The following is a 17676-nucleotide window of genomic DNA, read 5'->3' as shown; positions in this document are numbered from 1 at the left end:
CCGAAATTGGACAAAAAACCAGAAACAGTCAAAAATGACTAGTTATAATTTATATAGACTATTGGGTAATAATGCGTTCTGTAACACCCAACCTCATGTTGAGTTCTGTAACAACAAACCTCATAGTGACTTCTGTCACACCAAACCTCATGGTGAGTTCTGTAACACCCAACTGCATGGTGAGTACTGTCCCACCCAGCCTCATGGTGAGAACTGTCACACCAAACCGGGGGAGTACTGTCACACCAACCCTCATGGTGAGTACTGTGACACCCAGCCTCATAGTAAGTACTGTCACACCCAGCCCCATGGTGAGTTCTGTAACCCCCAACTGCATGGTGAGTACTGTCCCACCCAGCCTCATGGTGAGAACTGTCACACCAAACCGCCTGGTGAGTGCAGTAACGCCCAACCGCATAGTGAGTTCTGTAACACTGAGCCTCATTGTGAGTACTGTAACACCCAACCTCATGGTGAGTACTGTCACACCCAACCTCATGGTGAGTACTGTCACACCAAACCTCATTGTGAGTACTGTCACACCAAACCTCATAGTGAGTTCTGTCACACCAAACCTCATGGTGAGTACTGTCACACCAAACCTCATGGTGAGTACAGTAACACCCAACCTCATAGTGAGTTCTGTAGCACCGAGCCTCATTGTGAGTACTCTCACACAAAACCTCATAGTGAGTTATGTCACACCCAACTGCATGGTGAGTACTGTCACACCAAACCTGGTGAGTACTGTCACACCAAACCTCATGGTGAGTTCTGTAACACCCAACCTCATGGTGAGTACTGTCACACCAAACCTCCTGGTGAGTACTATCACACCAAATCTCCTGGTGAGTGCAGTAACACCCAACCTCATAGTGAGTTCTGTAACACCCAACCTCATAGTGAGTACTGTAACACCCAGCCTCTTAGTGAGTACTGAAACACCCAACCTCATACTGAGTTTTGTAACACCCAACCTCATGGTGAATACTGTAACACCGAGCCTCATTGTGAGTACTGAAACACCCAACCTCTTAGTGAGTTCTGTAACACCCAACCTCATGGTGAGTACTGTAACACCCAACCTCATAGTGAGTTCTGTAACACTCAGCCTCGTAGTGAGTACTGTAACACCCAACCTCATGTTGAGTTCTGTAACACCCAACCTCATGGTGAGTTCTGTAACACCCAACCTCATAGTGAGTACTGTCACACCAAACCTCCTGGTGAGTACTGTCACACCAAACCTCCTGGTGAGTACTGTCACACCAAACCTCCTGGTGAGTACAGTAACACCCAACCTCATAGTGAGTTCTGTAACACTGAGCCTCATTGTGAGTACTGTAACGCCCAATCTCATAGTGAGTGGGTTCTGTCACACCCAACCTTATAGTAAGTAATATTACACCAAACCTCATGATGATTACTGTCACACCAAACCTTATTGTGAGTACTGTCACACCAAACCTCATAGTGAGTTATGTCACACCAAACAGCATGGTGAGTACTGTCACACCAAACCTCCTGGTGAGTACTGTCACACCAAACCTCATGGTGAGTACTGTCACACCCAACTGCATGGTGAGTACTGTCACACCAAACCTCCTGGTGAGTACTGTCACACCAAACCTCACGATGAGTTCTGTCACACTCAAACCTCATAGTGAGTTCTGTAACACCCAACCTTATAGTGAGTTCTGTAACACCCAACTTTATAGTGAGCTTTGTCACATACAACCTCATGGTGAGTTCTGTCACGCCAAACCTCCTAGTGAGTAATGTCACACCAAACCTCACGATGAGTTCTGTCACACTCAAACCTCATAGTGCGTTCTTCAACACCCAACCTTATAGTGAGTTCTGTAACACCCAACTTTATAGTGAGCTTTGTCACATACAACCTCATGGTGAGTTCTGTCACACCAAACCTCCTAGTGAGTACTGTCACACCCTGAGGTTGGGTGTTACAGAACTCACTATGAGGCTGCATGGGTGTGACAGTACTCACGATGAGGTTGTGTGTGACAGAACTCACCATGAGGTTGGGTGTTACACCCAACCTCATGGTAAGTACTGTCTCAACCAGTATTATATCTCTTGCAGTAATGATTGGTTATAACGTGTTTGATGTATTACTCTCTGAATAAAAAACAATGAAAAGTTACATCTCATAATGTCGTTTGCCTTTTTAATTGACAGAGAATGGAGGAGATTGATACAACAAAGGAGGATGTGTTCCAAGATGGAGTACTGAAGTGTTGTGGTCCCTTCCCCACAGGTATCCCGCAATCTGTATAGCCTAACGGAACTTTTCTTCCACAACCACTATAGGTTTCATCACCCCCGACTCATTGCTTAAACCTGATAGCAGTTTTAAACATTTTTGGGAATTCAATTGGGTGACTCCTTTCATGCATATTTTGGTCAATCTCTTAATTGTGGTAGCAATGATTTGCAACATCATCTTCCATTGTGATATCCTAATTAATAACCATTATTTAACTCAGAATTTGTGTGCAGCCCCCCCCCTGGGCTTATTGCCGGATATATAAGTATGTGAAAACTAGATATATTAAAACCCTATGATTAATTATCTTCAAACCATTTAGTAATGATAGCAGTATTGATGAAATGTACATATACTCCTGGACTGTCATGTAATCATCATTGTCAATGCTGAAAATGTAATGCCTCTCCGAGGTCAGAGAATAAAGGATTATGAAAAGAATAAAAAAAGCTCTGTGCAAATTAAAAATGACAGGATGTCTCTATGATTTTAATATATAATGAAATAAGGTGTAAGTTTGATCTGATTTAATGGTAATTAATTACTATGCACTTTATAAATGCAAACCTACTGAAAAAATTAGTGTCAGATATGCTTGATAACTTCCATTATTTATTGCAAATATCTCTGGAGCATTAAAAGGGTCATGATAGGTTTTAATGTGCCATTCAGTATTTAAAATAAACACCTTAGTCACTGTGCGGGTATAATGCTGTATATTGATTTTGTACCTTTTAACATTTTATAGTAATAGAGAGGCAGATGTCCATCATGTACCCCACTGTGGAAAACATGCTGTTCAAGAACCATGTTGTTGACTTTACTGGTAAGATCACAGACACTTGTAGAAGAACAACTGTAAACACAAGTGGACCTTAACTCATTCACCCCAGAAGACACATTTCAACTTTTCCAATTCAAAGCTCGGAATAGTTCATTATGAAATTTCAGGGTTGAATGAGTTAATACCATTAAGTTCAGATCGTCACCAACCAGGTAGCTCAATTGGTAGTGTCCATCTAGAGTTCTGAGGGTCCCGGATTCAAGCCCCGGTCTGGCCGTTCATTTTTCCGCTTCTATTATATCTGGTGCCGTGACCAACCCTTGTTCCGAGTACTTGGTGAATACTTGACAAAGGGATACCAGAACCCTGGTTGTAAATAGTGTTGTCTTCGAGGACAAAGACTTAGAAAAAGGAGGGAGGGATGAAGTGGAACTGGATTGTGTCGATAGTTGGCGACCAGGTAGCTCAATTGGTAGAGTGTCTATCTAGAGTTCGGAAGGTCCCAGGTTCGAACCTTGGTTTGGCTGTGCATTTTTCCACTCCTATTACACAAATAATTGTCAGCACAGCAAGCTTGTTACACTTGAAAAATTTACAGGAAACAAGAACTCTTCATGGGCCATTTTTATATATAAATGACATTTATATTCTTTGAAATTTTATCGTTAACATTTTTTGTAAAATTGTACTTAACAATTCTTAGAAGAAAGAGGTCAGAAGAGGAGGTAGTGGGTATAAAGTAAATTGTGTCAAAATACAGACATTTTCAAAAAGTCAAGTCTGTACTTACTTATATAGGGTACGTGCTAAAAATAGCCACAAATTCATTCATCTCATGACCCAGTCATCGCCGCCTATTGGTCAGCTTCCATACATTGATTACAAGTATGGATACAATTGAAATAATGTTTTAGATTACATCAGACACAACAATATAAAATAGCATTATTAGTCCTATCACTCCAATTACTCAGACACAGAGAAATAAAAAAAACTTTACTACAACATTTATAAATGACATTGAACAAAGTTTAATTTGTATTTATTAGTTATTTAACTTACAGACATTTTGAAAACACCATAGATAATGAATTATACCAACAACGTCAGACATTTATGTTTGGTGAACAGAAAATATAAGAACCTTTGCCAACCGAAAAGGGGGCCGCGGTACTGGCCAAGTGGTTAAGGCGTCTGACATTCTGTTACCACTAGCCATCCACCTCTGGGTTGCGGGTTCAAAACTAAGGTGGGGCAGTCGCCAGGTACTGGCTGTAGGTCAGTGGTTTTTCTCTGGGAAGTCAAGTTTGTTTTCCTCCACCACCAAAACCTGGCACGTCCTTGAATGACCATAGCTGTAAATAGACCTTAAAAAACAAACAAACCAAACCAAATAACACCAAAAACTTCACACATACAACTTATATATGAGTAATAGCAGACATGTGTGACTTAACCAGTACCCCACTTACAGACACTTAGAGAGAATAAAAACAGCAACATATTAGTGTTAATGTTGAATCCATTATTAACCTGGTTATAGATAAACACATCTTTATAATGAATCGGAAACCTGGTAAAGTAAAATGTCCTCATTGTGATTCTAGGCTCTACAGGCGTGTTATTACCAGACACTGTGACCTGGAAAAATGTGTTATACCCTTCCCTACAGACACTGATAGGTCAACAGACATACCACCCATTGTGTATGACCAGATGTAAGTATAACCCTCTCTACAGAAAGCATACACCTACCACCCATTGTGTATGACCAGATGTAAGTATAACCATCTCTACAGAAAGCACACCTACCACCCACTGTGTATGATCAGATGTTAGTATAAACCTCTCTACAGAAAGCATACACCTACCAACCACTGTGTATGACCAGATGTTAGTTTAAACCTCTCTATAGAAAGCATACACCTACCACCCACTGTATATGACCAGATGTAAGTATAACACTCTCTACAGAAAGCATACACCTACCACCCACTGTATATGACCAGATGTAAGTATAACCCTCTCTACAGTAAACACACACTCACCAACCACTGTGTATGACCAGATGTAAGTATAACCCGCTCTACAGAAAGCATACACCTACCAAGCACTGTGTATGACCAGATGTAAGTATAAACCTCTCTACAGAAAGCATACACCTAGCACCCATTGTGTATGACCAGATGTAAGTATAACCCTCTCTACAGAAAGCATACACCTACCACCCACTGTGTATACCAGATGTAAGTATAAACCTCTCTACAGTAAACACACACTCACCAACCACTGTGTATGACCAGATGTAAGTATAACCCTCTCTACAGAAAACAAACACCTACCAACCACTGTGTATGACCAGATGTAAGTATAACCCTCTCTACAGAAAACACACACCTACCAACCACTGTGTATGACCAGATGTAGGTATAACCCTCTATACAGTAAACACATACCTACCAACCACTGTGTATGACCAGATGTAAGTATAAACCTCTATACAGAAAACACACACCTACCAACCACTGTGTATGACCAGATGTAGGTATAACCCTCTCTACAGAAAAAAACACCTACAAACCACTGTGTACGACCAGATGTTAGTATAAACCTCTATACAGAAAACACACACCTACCAACTACTGTGTATAACCCTCTGTAAGTATAACCCTCTGTTAGTATAACCCTCTCTACAGAAAACACACACACACACACCAACCACTGTGTATGACCAGATGTAAGTATAACCCTCTGTTAGTATAACCCTCTGTTAGTATAACCCTCTCTACAGAGCTTATTCTCAGGAAACATCTGATTCTAAATCTTTCTGAAACTTCTGATGTTGGTTCTTCCTTGTCTTTATTTGTGCATGTTCCATTTTAAGATAGATTACAAAATCACGATGGCACCAGGTAGCCAACCTGGATTTGGCAATTCAAGTTAGTTATTACAATTTCTCAAAATGTACTTGACAGATATTTTCGAATGTCATATGTCAATTCATTGATAAGTAAGTTCTTCCTGTTCACTTGTTTTGCATATTCTGTTTTTAGCTTTAAGTAACCTGATCAGACGAAAATTATGGCTGTTATGAAACGGAAATCTCTGTAGAGATATATTTTACATGTAGCTATCTTAGTTATCAGCCTAAACAATGACCTAATGTTTGAAAGGAAACTGTCAAGTTCAGCCAAACAAAGTTTAAATAAAAATTTACCACAAGATGCATTTACTGTTGACAAGGCTATCAATCCAATCGATAAGAGAAAAGAGAAAACCTGTACAAATAGATCAAATGAAGACCATACAATGTTGGCTGCCAAGATCCATGACTATCATCTGTTGTTTATATGAGTGAAACAGTAGTTTGAGATTGATGCTTTGAAAGCTAGATTATGGTAGTAAGAATATAATTTTTCTTATTTTTGTAATTAGAATATGAGATTATTTCAATCTTGTATACAGCTAACACTGGTATGGAGACAGAGGACAGTCATGACGAATGGCTGAGAATAAACCTGATCCATCTCGTAAACGCAACTGGCTACAACCTTGATTCAGAGGCTGCAAAGATTAGTGCCCATCTTATCTGGGGTTGGCACTGCCTCCTGATACACTACCCACAGGTTTGTACACAAGAAATGTTGATATCACACTCACTGGTATATACACAAGAAACGTTGACATCACACTGACAGGTATATATGTACACAAGAAATGTTGACATCACAATCACAAGTATATACACAAGAAACATTGACATCACACCTACAGGTTTGGTTTGGTTTGGTTTGGTTTAGTATTGTTTAAAGTCCAATCAACAGCTATGGTCATTTAAGGACGGCCTCCCCTGTGTGCAAGATGCATGTGTATGCGTGTGTGTTTTGGGAGGGTGCGATATGTTCGTGTTTGTCTCCTTGTGATAGCGCGGAATTGATACAGACTTTATACTGCTACCTCACTGAAACATACTGCCGAAGACACCCAGCAGGACACCCCACCCGGTCACATTATACTGACAACTATGGCAACTAGCGAACTCAGCTGCTATCAAGACATTTGTATAGTTACACAGGAACCAAAGACATCAAACTGACAGGTTTATATATATACAGGAATTGATGACAGGACACTCATGAAGTTAAATAAAACAATTGCATCAGATGCACATTTTTTGCTGATGTGTACACAGAAAACAGTGACATCATAGCCATCAATACAGATCTGCACACAAAAATCAATGATATCATACCTATTATGAGTTCAGATGTTGACATATAAAATTAAACAACAGCATCATACACATTTGTACTTATCTTGATGATATATAATACACCCAGAGTGACGTTAACTTAAAAATTATCTTGTAAGGGTGAGCTTAGTGTTTGTAGCTTGGGTAAACATATATTATAAAATATCTGTATATGAACATGTCACTGTAATGTTATTTACACAGCTGGACTTACCTCCCTATGACCTGTTGCTTCCGGAGTTGGCATCAAATCCAGACAAGAAATACAACAATATCAGGGTGAGTCTATATCTGAAGGAAATATCTGCAATGTTGTACTGTTGTTTTAGCCCAAGATCATCAGATGGTGGGCTATTCAAATTGCCCATCATCCATGGTCCGTTCATCTGGCCTTCCTTGAAAATTCCTGTTTGTGTTTAAAACAAATTTAGCCTTTATATTCCAAGGGAATGATTTTTGTTTGTATTTTTAGGTCACCTGAGACAAAGTCTCTGTGACCTATCCTAATCGCCTTTTGCCGTAACTCAACATTCATCGACGGTCCTGAGATGACATTTTGACACTATATAAATTTTGAGCCTGGCCCACCGTATGGGGCTGTTGGCAGGGCCAAAAAGGGTCAAATTGACTTAAAATTCAACAATCTTCTTCTTCAGACCCAGTTATGCTGTGAATTCCATTACCCCCGGGCTTCACGTTCGTCCCTGTTGAGGGGGCGAAGTTTACTTTAGTTAATATAGGAAAATTATACTTTTGGGTCTATTTTGTTTATTTTCATTTGATTTAAATTATAACCCAGTTTGCTGGAAACAAATACACTTCATACATGGAAGGGTGTTGAAGTGCTTTGTCAAAATTGTGAATTTATTACCCATGGGCTCCATAGACGAAAACGAATCTATTGGCCAGATTTAGCATACCCAATATTTGCAAACATAGTTTGCACAGAAAATTCAATAACATCTTTCTAATGTGTAAGGTAAGGATATCGTAAACGGTTTTCATTTCATCACGTCGCCTTTTCCACATTGCGGCATCGGAGATTTCCAAATTTGTGACGTCACGTCACCGTTGAGCCATTGTGAAGTCACATCGGGTGAAATGGGGTGTAAGATAAAAAAAATTACACCCCTTTCTTACCCTGGACAGCTCTATCTTACACACAGGGAAATGAGAGAAAATCTAATATTTGTGTTAGTTTAAAACAAAATATCATAACTCAGGTGACTGTTAAGGCCCAAAGGTCTCTTGTTTAATTTATCACAATAGCATAAATAATGATATTTTATTTTTTATATCTTTTTTCATTTAAATATAGGTTGGAAAAGGATTACAGGAAGTACTCAGAATCGCTGCGATCTACATGGTGTCAAGTTTTGATAAGGAACATTTTGGCTTGGCAAAGTTTAAGAAGAGGAGTACATTTGATGAGATTGCTCTGGTGAGTGACCAATGACCGTAAACATACACAGCCTTTGTATGAGAGAACATGTTTTTTCCCTGAGATAGATCATGGTGAATCATTGTGGCTCTGTTTAAAGATCATGGTGGATCATTGGGAAACATAGATAATTGTGACTCCTTTTTAAAGATCATGGAGGATCATTGGGAAACAGATATTTGTGGCTCTGTTTTAAAGGTCATGGTGGATCGTTGGGAAACACAGATATTTGTGGCTCCTTTTTTAAGATCATGGTTGATCATTGGGAAATAGATATTTGTGGCTTCTTTTTAAAGATCATGGTGGATAATTGGTAAACACAGATATTTGTGGCTGCTTTATAAAGGTCATGGTGGATCTTTGGGAAACAGATATGTGTGGCTCCTTTTTTAAGATCATGGTGGATCATTAGGAAACAGATATTTGTGGTTCCTTTTTAAAGGTCATGGTGGATCATTGGGAAACACAGATATTTGTGGCTCCTTTTTAAAGATCATGGTGGATCATTGGGAAACACAGATATTTGTGGCTCCTTTTTGCAAGGATAGACATATTTTCATTATACCAAAATAAAAGGATAAAAATAAAAATTCAAACAAGAATATCAGGAGTGTCTATATATCAATAAATAAAATGTGATTGTGAAGGTAATATGATTGTTTGAAGGTTACTAATATGAGGAAAATATGATAACATGAACCATGATATAATTGCACTGTTTATGATTAATAATAGTAGTAATTTTTATTGTTAAAAAGTGGATGGTTTACATATCTTGACTGACTTCAATTTCATCAGAAAGACAGAGAAAATTTGTAAAACTTAACATAAATAACTTAAAAACGATAAAATAAATTACTTAAAAATGATAAAATAATTACTTAAAAATGATGAAATAAATTTATAAATCCTTCAAAATGCTTTTTGTCTCTTGCACTACCAGAAGATGTTGTCTGCAAAATCTACCTAGATTTTTTTAGCCGTCTTTACTTCAGATCTACTTCAGTGACAGGTCATTTACAATATCATGAGATTATAATCTTCTTTTTCTGTGTATTTTCCAGGAACTTCAGCTTTCTGTTGAAAAGAATGGAGAGAAAACTGGCCTTTTGCCAATAGAGAGTTCAATGGTGCCTGGTCGCATGCTGTACATCTGTCCCGGACATGCAGCTTGTTGGCAGATCGGGCTGGAACTCTCCGATATTCCTATCGATTTGTTCCAGGGATATTCCAACTTCATGACTTCTATCAAACTACCCAACAATCATTTGACGTCCATCCCGCCTGAAGTGTTCTTAAATCTTCCTCATCTACTAAAAATTGATGTCAGTGAGAATTTTCTCGATTCACTACCAGAAACAATAGGACAGTGTGTCAATTTACACTATTTGGATCTGGCAGAGAATAACCTGCTTGACCTGCCCGCCTCATTGAGTAACTGTAAAAGGATCTGTCGGATAGACATCAGTGAGAATAGAATGGAGGTCCTTCCACCTGTGCTTGTAGAGATGCCAGGTCTGAGAAGACTGATTGCCAATGACCTCCTGTTGACAAGTTTACCTGAAAATATTGGTGACATGCCCATCCTAGATGTCTTGTACATGAATGGAAACTGCTTATCAAAACTCCCAAAAAGTTTTGCTAAACTTCAGAAATTGAAAGAGCTTTCCCTTGCAGGTGTGATGTGGATGAAAAACAAAGCTAGACAGTTCCATTCCAGATCCTACTTTGAGACGTTTCTGGAAGGGAGAGGAATCAAACGTTGGATGGCAGCATTGCCTGATGTTGAGGTTTGTAGTACTTTACAAATTTCAATAAAAATCAAATTGAATGGGGATTTAAGCATTTTCATTTTTTTTTTTTTTTTCCAAGCAAAAATTATTTGTAAGGTTTTAATACAAAAATAGGGGGGCCCAATAGGGGAAACATAGCAAATTATTCTTTAAAATCCTTCTTCTTCTGTAGGAATGAAAGGATTTGGTCCATATTTGGTGTGGAGCATCCCTGGGTAAAGGGAAACCAATTTTGTATAAACGGTGGGTGTGGCCCCCCCTGGGACCTGAGGGGCAGGGCCCAATATGGGAAACATAGCAAAATAATTCTTCAAAATCCTTCTTCTTCTGTAGGAATGAAAGGATTTGGTCCATATTTGGTGTGGAGCATCCCTGGGTAAAGGGAAACAAATTTTGTATAAACGGTGGGTGTGGCCCCCCTGGGACCTGAGGGGCGGGGCCCAATAAGGGAAACAGAAATAAAAACTTTATAATCCTTCTTCTACCATATGGATTAAGGAATTTTATCCTAATTTAGTCTGGAGCATTCTTGGACAAAAGGGACACAATTTTGTATAAACAGCGAGTGTGGCCCCCCCTGGGGGGCAGAAGGGAAGGGCCCAATAGGGGAAACATAGCAAATTCTTCAAATACCTTCTTCTTCTGTATGAATGACAGGATTTTGTATAAACGGTGTGTCTAAACCCCCTGGAGGCAGAGAGGCGGGGCCCAATAGGGGACATAGAGGTAAAGCCTTTAAAATCCTTCTTCTACCATGGAGTGCTATATCTTTACTTCATACCAATTATTTTAAACATATTCAGGTGAGCGCTATAGGCCCTCTGGGCCTCTTGTTTAGTGTATACTGTGGCATGGTGTCAGTTATCAATCATCCTTCCATCTATAGGCTTTTTGCTTTAATTAGCATACACCTTCTACATGGCTGATTAGATTTGGACAAAATTTGATCTGAAGCATAAATGGACCAATAGGACTCAATTGTTAACAAATAGTGTGCTTCCTTTCCTGGGGCTGGGGGCAGGACCTAATAAAGAAATCATCGATCTTTAAAAGTCTACTCCTTCAAAATGGGTGAAGGGACTTGAAAAAAATTGGTCTGAAGCATCAATGGGACAAGGAACTCATTTTTAGCTCACCTGCCTGAAGGTCAAGTGAACTTATACCATGGTGCAGCATCTTCTTCTCAGTAACCAAAAGGCCTAGGATGATGATATTTGGCCAGTAGCATGCTAGGAGTAAGGGCTTCCAACTATGTTCAAATGAATGACCTTCATCCATTTTCAAGGTCACAGGGGTCAAGTATGTTAATATCTTTTAACAACTTCTTCTGAATAACCAAGAGGCCTAGCGTGATGATATTTGGCCAGTAACATGCTGGGATAAAGTGCTAGCTACCAAGTTTGTTCAAATGAATGACCTTTACATATATTTAAGGTCGCAGGGGTCAAATATGTTGAAAACTGTGAACGACTTCTTTATAACCAAAAGGACCAGGGTGATATTTTGCCAGTAACATTCTGGGATGAAGGGTTACCAAGTTTGCTCAAATGAATGACCTTCACCCATTTGCAAGGTCACAGGGGTCAAATATGTTGAAATCCTTAAACAACATCTGAATAATCTAAAGGTCCAGGGTAATGATATTTGGCCAGGAGCATGCTGGTATGGAAGGCTATAAAGTCTGTTAAACTTAATGTCCTTGTTTGACTTTCAAGGTCCCAGGTGTCACATGTTAAATCTTTTAATAGATTCTTTTGAATCAAACACTGGTATTTTGCCTGTAGCTGTATTTCAGTCAACTTTTAAGATTACAAGTGTAAAATTTATACCAGGCTTTTGAGGAAGTTATGATGAATCTTAAAAACATTGTTCCTTCAAAGTATAGGTGAAGGACCAGGTTATTTTTCTAACCTGATTCACAATCAAAGATAGCAGACATTTTTATCTTTATCTTAACTTCCAACAGACTAGTTCAACTGAAGAATGCTCTAATGATCCTGCACAGCTGCCAATACTTTCTTGGTTGATCCAAAATCCAAAATGGCTACCCTGTCCTCTGACTGGTTGAAATACTTCCATTACACCCAATCAATTTTGAACTTAAGTCATACACATTTTTCTGTCATTGTCCCTACAAAGTGTTGTTCTTTTGATGTTTTGAGACAATAAGAAATCTGTTATGGCCAACAAAGTATCAAGTTAGCAACAACTTCTTGTCCATTTCAGATGATAAAGCTTTTAACGATACAGGGCTGATTGGCCTCTTGTTAAAATGTGTGAAGTTATCAAGTTTCCCAAACTATTATATTTCTGCCTAATGAAACACTAGCCAATCCTTGGAATAAGTATCTCTTTATAAGTATTTTATGTAACTGTATGTAATTAAGTTCCTCATTAGAAAAGAAAACATAGATTTTGAACAAACATTGAATGTTTAAAATTATGTTTAATTAATTAGCTGAAAATAATCACTCGCCATTTTATATTCTATACTTTATGAAAGTATAAGAAGAAATGATGATAATTATAATACTTCAAAAAAGTATTTCAAGAAAAAGTTTTGCTTTTATGTTGATTTTTGTCATTGCTGAAATATTACTCAAGATATATGTACCTTTTTAAATGTTGTATAACAAAAAGGCAAAAAACATATTTGGATAAAATCATATGAAAGCATTTTGCCTTTGGAGAGATGCTGTTGGGCATGGTAGCAGATCAACAGTTTGGTTTTTATTTTTCAGAAAGTGAATGATGATGATGTGTTCCAGTTGTTTGATATAGACAGCAGTGGGACTCTGGACACTAAGGAGATAGCTAGGCTGAATGCTAGTCTCTTCTCCATCTTCCCCAGGTTTGGCTACAAGGGCATAGACCCTCCAGGTAAGGTTAAAATAATGAAGAAATTTGCTATGAGGGAATGACAGTTACATAGAGAGACTTCAAATAACAACTAAATGTGCAATGTTTATTTGAAATAGGTGCTTCAGCAGACATTATTGTAAACTATCTCCCACAGATGACAACACTCCAAGTGGATTTCCAGAGGAGATTCTAGCACTTAAGAATCTGACTTACCTCAATCTTCAGTACCAAGGGATTGTCCACATACCAGCAGGCATCCAGAACCTGGAGAAGCTGGATAACTTAACACTGGCCTTCAACCCTAACCTTTTGTCCATTGCTGCAGAGGCTGGCCGTTGTCCACTGAAGAGTAAGTACACACAACATAGCAGTTAACCATGCATGCGCTATTATATACGTAGACAGGTAAACGGACAGGCATACAGACTTGTGATAGAATGTACTCCTGTAAGATCCATGACAGTTTGGGTGGGAGGAGTGTCATTAATGGGGAGCGGGGGTGTCACAAGTGTTTGTATGAAATAAAAAAAAAAACATTCATAGGAAATTTCCCCATGCCATCCTTCTTTCTTCCTAACAGCTAAAGAATGAATTCTGGAAAGAATATGGAAAGCAGAACAGTTATGCGTTATACATTTATATCTTATTTAAAGGAGACATTGTCTCGGATTGGCATGATAATCAGCCCTTTAATGGTCATTCTTTTCGTATCGGTGCCAGTACCTCGGCTGCAGCAGCTGGGGTAGAAGATCATGTTATACAGACCCTTGGTAGGTGGTCATCTGATTGTTTCATACGATATATTCGCATAGATCCTGCTACTATCTGTCGAGCACAGCAGAAGATGTCGTCCTGATCTTAGGACAGTGTTTTTCTGCCTTTGCCTTTGGCAGATATATATGATTTCCAGTTCTTTAATGGGTTTTGGATATACTTAGGCTATTGACTACCAAACTGTTTTTAGTTGTTTATTAAGATCCTTTTTGTTCTATTATCATTTTATTTGGGGCTCTCACTCTATGTTGAAACATATTGATTAGTTCATTTTTGGCATTTAACTCTTGGGGAATTCTACCCCCAATCTTATCATAATAGAAAAGTCTTTTACGACACCATTTTTCAGCTGTTCTCATACCGTTGAGGGTCTAGCTAGTCGTTGAATATCTTATTTCTCATGAAGCTTCTCCAGGGTCGCTCGCAGAGTCTAGTAGCTTCTTTGGAATTGTCCAGGGTCTAGTTGCTTCTCTGTATCTTTGAAGTCCTGCTCATGTAGCTACTCTGGGATACCTCAGAGTCCAGATTCTTAGACTTTTAAATATTCTATTAGTAAGTTTAGCTGTTTTGGTATAGAGTGAGTAGCCCCTGATATGTCAAACTTGTAGCTTGTATATATTATAACTGTAGTGTAATAAACAGGTTAAACTGTTCTTGCGTGTTTCTTCACAGAAACATGTGTCAATATTGTCTACTGATTATCAGGCTACTAAAGGGCCATTCCAAAATGCCAGCTTACTGACTTGCTCATAATTAACATCAGACCTGTCAACTCATTTAGTCACATGATCCTGACAACTGGCCAACAAGAGGCAAGAGGTGTCTAGAGAGACACAAGTAAAAATAATAACTAGATAATTAAGAGAGATATTTTAAGCATTGTTATGTTGTTATTTTGAGGATGTGTGAAGGGGGTGGGGCAGATAACTTGTTGTTTATTTGGCAAAGACACAAAAAACATTCTCTGATGCATGCCCACATAAGTTGCTAATAAAGGTGTGTCACTAGGAAAGGGGCATCACTAGGAAAGGGGAATCACTAGGAAAGGGAGGTCACTAGGAAAGGGGCATCACTAGGAAAGGGACTAGGAAAGGGGCATCACTAGGAAAAAGGCATCACTAGGAAAAAGGCATCACTAGGAAAGGTGTGTCACTAGGAAAAGAATGTCACTGGGAAAGGTTGTCTCTTTGGAAAGGAAGGATGCTGGGAAAGAAATATTACTTAGAAATTACTGGGAAATGGAGGTCATGAGGAAAGGGGATTACTAGGAAAGGGAGGTCGCTAGGAAAGGGGATCACTAAGAAAGGGAGGTCACTAGGAATAGAATGACTAAGAAAGGGATGTCGCTAGGAAAGGAGATCACTGGTAAAGGGAAGTCACGAGGAAAGGAAAAAACTAGAAAAGAGAGCTGGTCATAAGGAAAGGGGATCACTAAGAAAGGTATGTCACAAGGAAAGGGAGATCACTAGGAAAGGGAATAACAAGGAAAGAGAGGTAATTAGAAAAGGGGATCACTGGAAAAGGGGGTCACTTGGAGAGGAAACAACTAGGAAAGGGAGGTCATTGGGAAAAGGATATTACAAGGAAAGGAATGTCACACAGAAAGGGAGGCAACTAGGAAATGAATGTTACTATGAAAAGAAAGACACAAAAAGAAAAAGGGGGATCGCTATGAAAGAGTGGTCAGAAGGAAAGGGTATCAACAGGAAAGGGATTAGTGTGAGGGCATGTTTTGTCTATTAAGTGAAAAAAGTTATCCATTCAAAGTAACTGCCTGTTTATATCAGGGTTAATCATGGAAGAGTGCCCCTTGTTGAAAACACCTCCAAAGGAGATCAGGGAGCGAGGCTTTAACACAACCTATGCCTACCTTAAACGCCTGCTGACAGGATCTGTGGACTGTAAACGAACCAAACTGATGTTGGTGGGTCTGGGAGGAGCTGGTAAAACCAGGTAATTTATTGCGGAGGAGCTGGTAAACCAGGTAATTTATTGAGGAGGAGGTGGTAAAACCAGGTAATTTATTGAGGAGGAGGTGGTAGAATTAGAGAATGTATATTGATGGAGGGTTGGCAAAATCATATTGAATGTTCATGAACTTTAAGGGATGTGATTTAAAAAAAAATATATGCTTTTATTTCAAAATCGAAATGTTCTAACCCTTTAATATTACATTATTGCATGTGGATATTGACTGTGTTTACTTGCTTGTTCCTGAATTTAAATATATTTTTTGACCATTGAAATTTCAGTTTAGTGAAAGCTCTAATGTCCAGCATGCATGAGGGATCCAATTTGACAGGAGCAGATTCTATAACTGATGGTCAGTATGAATATTTCTTGGTAAAAATGCAAGATTCTATTTATATATCATACTAAGCTTGAATTGGGAAATGAGTCAAAGTAATTTATTAAAGTGGCCCTTATACATCTTTAAATTCACAGGTATTGACATCTGTACCTGGGATGTGGACTACAAGGGAGATACAGTATCCTACAGTGTATGGGACTTTGCTGGCCAGACAGTCTACTACAACACACATCAGGTAATGGTTGTCATGGGTTTGGCTCAGGGATAATCTCAAAGGGTGTTACAGCACTGACAAAATACATCAGATAATGGCTGTCACAGGCCAGACATAGGGGTCATCTCATAGAGTATTATAACACTGACAAAATACATCAGGTAATGGCTGTCACAGTCAAGGTTTAGTGGGCGTCTCAAGGTTATTACAAAATACTGACAGCACATATCAGGTAATGGTTGTCATGGGCAAGGCTTATAGGGGTCATCTCATAGGGTATTTCTCAAAAACAACACTGACAACTCACTTCAGGTTATAGATGTCACAGGCATGACTTAGGAGTCATCTCATAGGGTAATACAACACTGACAAAACACATCAGGTAATGGCTCTCGTTGGCCAAACTAGGAGCATTTCATAATTATAGGGTACTGCAATACAAATGAGGCAATTGCTGTAACGGACCAAACTAAGGGTGTCTCGTAGCTACTTGACAACACTGAAAACACACATCAAGTAATGCTTAATTTTCAGGGGTTAAACTAGGAAGGGAATTCTCATAAATTCTTCAGCAAATGCTTAGTGTAGTGGTTATCCAGGCCAAGCTAGGTGTAGTATTGGACATCCTCTACTAATTTGATTCTTGTCATTCAAACATTTTCATGACAATCATTCATATTTTTCAGTTTTTCCTGTCAGACCGAGCTGTGTATCTGCTGCTGTGGAATATAAGACTTGGACATGAACATGCTGGGCTGAACTTCTGGCTCAACTCCATCACAGTACACGCCCCTAAGGCCCCCATCTTTGTGGTGGGCACCCACACTGACCAGGTGAGGCATAGATACTGACCATCACAGTACACGCCCCTAAGGCCCCCATCTTTTTGGTGTAGATACTGACCATCACAGTACATGCCTCTAAGGCCCCCATCTTTGTGGTGGGCACCCACACTGAC

The 17676-nt window shown here is 39.1% G+C and overlaps 1 protein-coding gene across 1 annotated transcript in view; it reads left to right on the top strand.

The window, feature by feature from the left end:
* Nucleotides 1–17676, top strand: part of LOC110455055 — a 92296-nt gene that overhangs the window by 44206 nt on the left and 30414 nt on the right. Inside the window, exons 27-39 of the mRNA XM_021504972.1 lie at nucleotides 2200–2278; nucleotides 3036–3113; nucleotides 4679–4789; nucleotides 6537–6697; nucleotides 7528–7602; nucleotides 8642–8764; nucleotides 9829–10554; nucleotides 13299–13437; nucleotides 13574–13768; nucleotides 15981–16146; nucleotides 16446–16516; nucleotides 16639–16739; nucleotides 17405–17551. Coding sequence (XP_021360647.1) covers nucleotides 2200–2278; nucleotides 3036–3113; nucleotides 4679–4789; nucleotides 6537–6697; nucleotides 7528–7602; nucleotides 8642–8764; nucleotides 9829–10554; nucleotides 13299–13437; nucleotides 13574–13768; nucleotides 15981–16146; nucleotides 16446–16516; nucleotides 16639–16739; nucleotides 17405–17551 — 2172 coding nt within the window. The remainder of the gene's footprint in view (nucleotides 1–2199; nucleotides 2279–3035; nucleotides 3114–4678; nucleotides 4790–6536; nucleotides 6698–7527; nucleotides 7603–8641; nucleotides 8765–9828; nucleotides 10555–13298; nucleotides 13438–13573; nucleotides 13769–15980; nucleotides 16147–16445; nucleotides 16517–16638; nucleotides 16740–17404; nucleotides 17552–17676) is intronic.

The sequence above is a fragment of the Mizuhopecten yessoensis genome, unplaced genomic scaffold (assembly GCF_002113885.1).
Source record: "Mizuhopecten yessoensis strain PY_sf001 unplaced genomic scaffold, ASM211388v2 scaffold8123, whole genome shotgun sequence".
NCBI classification, from domain to species: Eukaryota; Metazoa; Mollusca; class Bivalvia; order Pectinida; family Pectinidae; genus Mizuhopecten; species Mizuhopecten yessoensis.
Note: the sequence above shows the minus strand (reverse complement) of the source record. Positions and strands in the feature narration are given on the sequence as shown.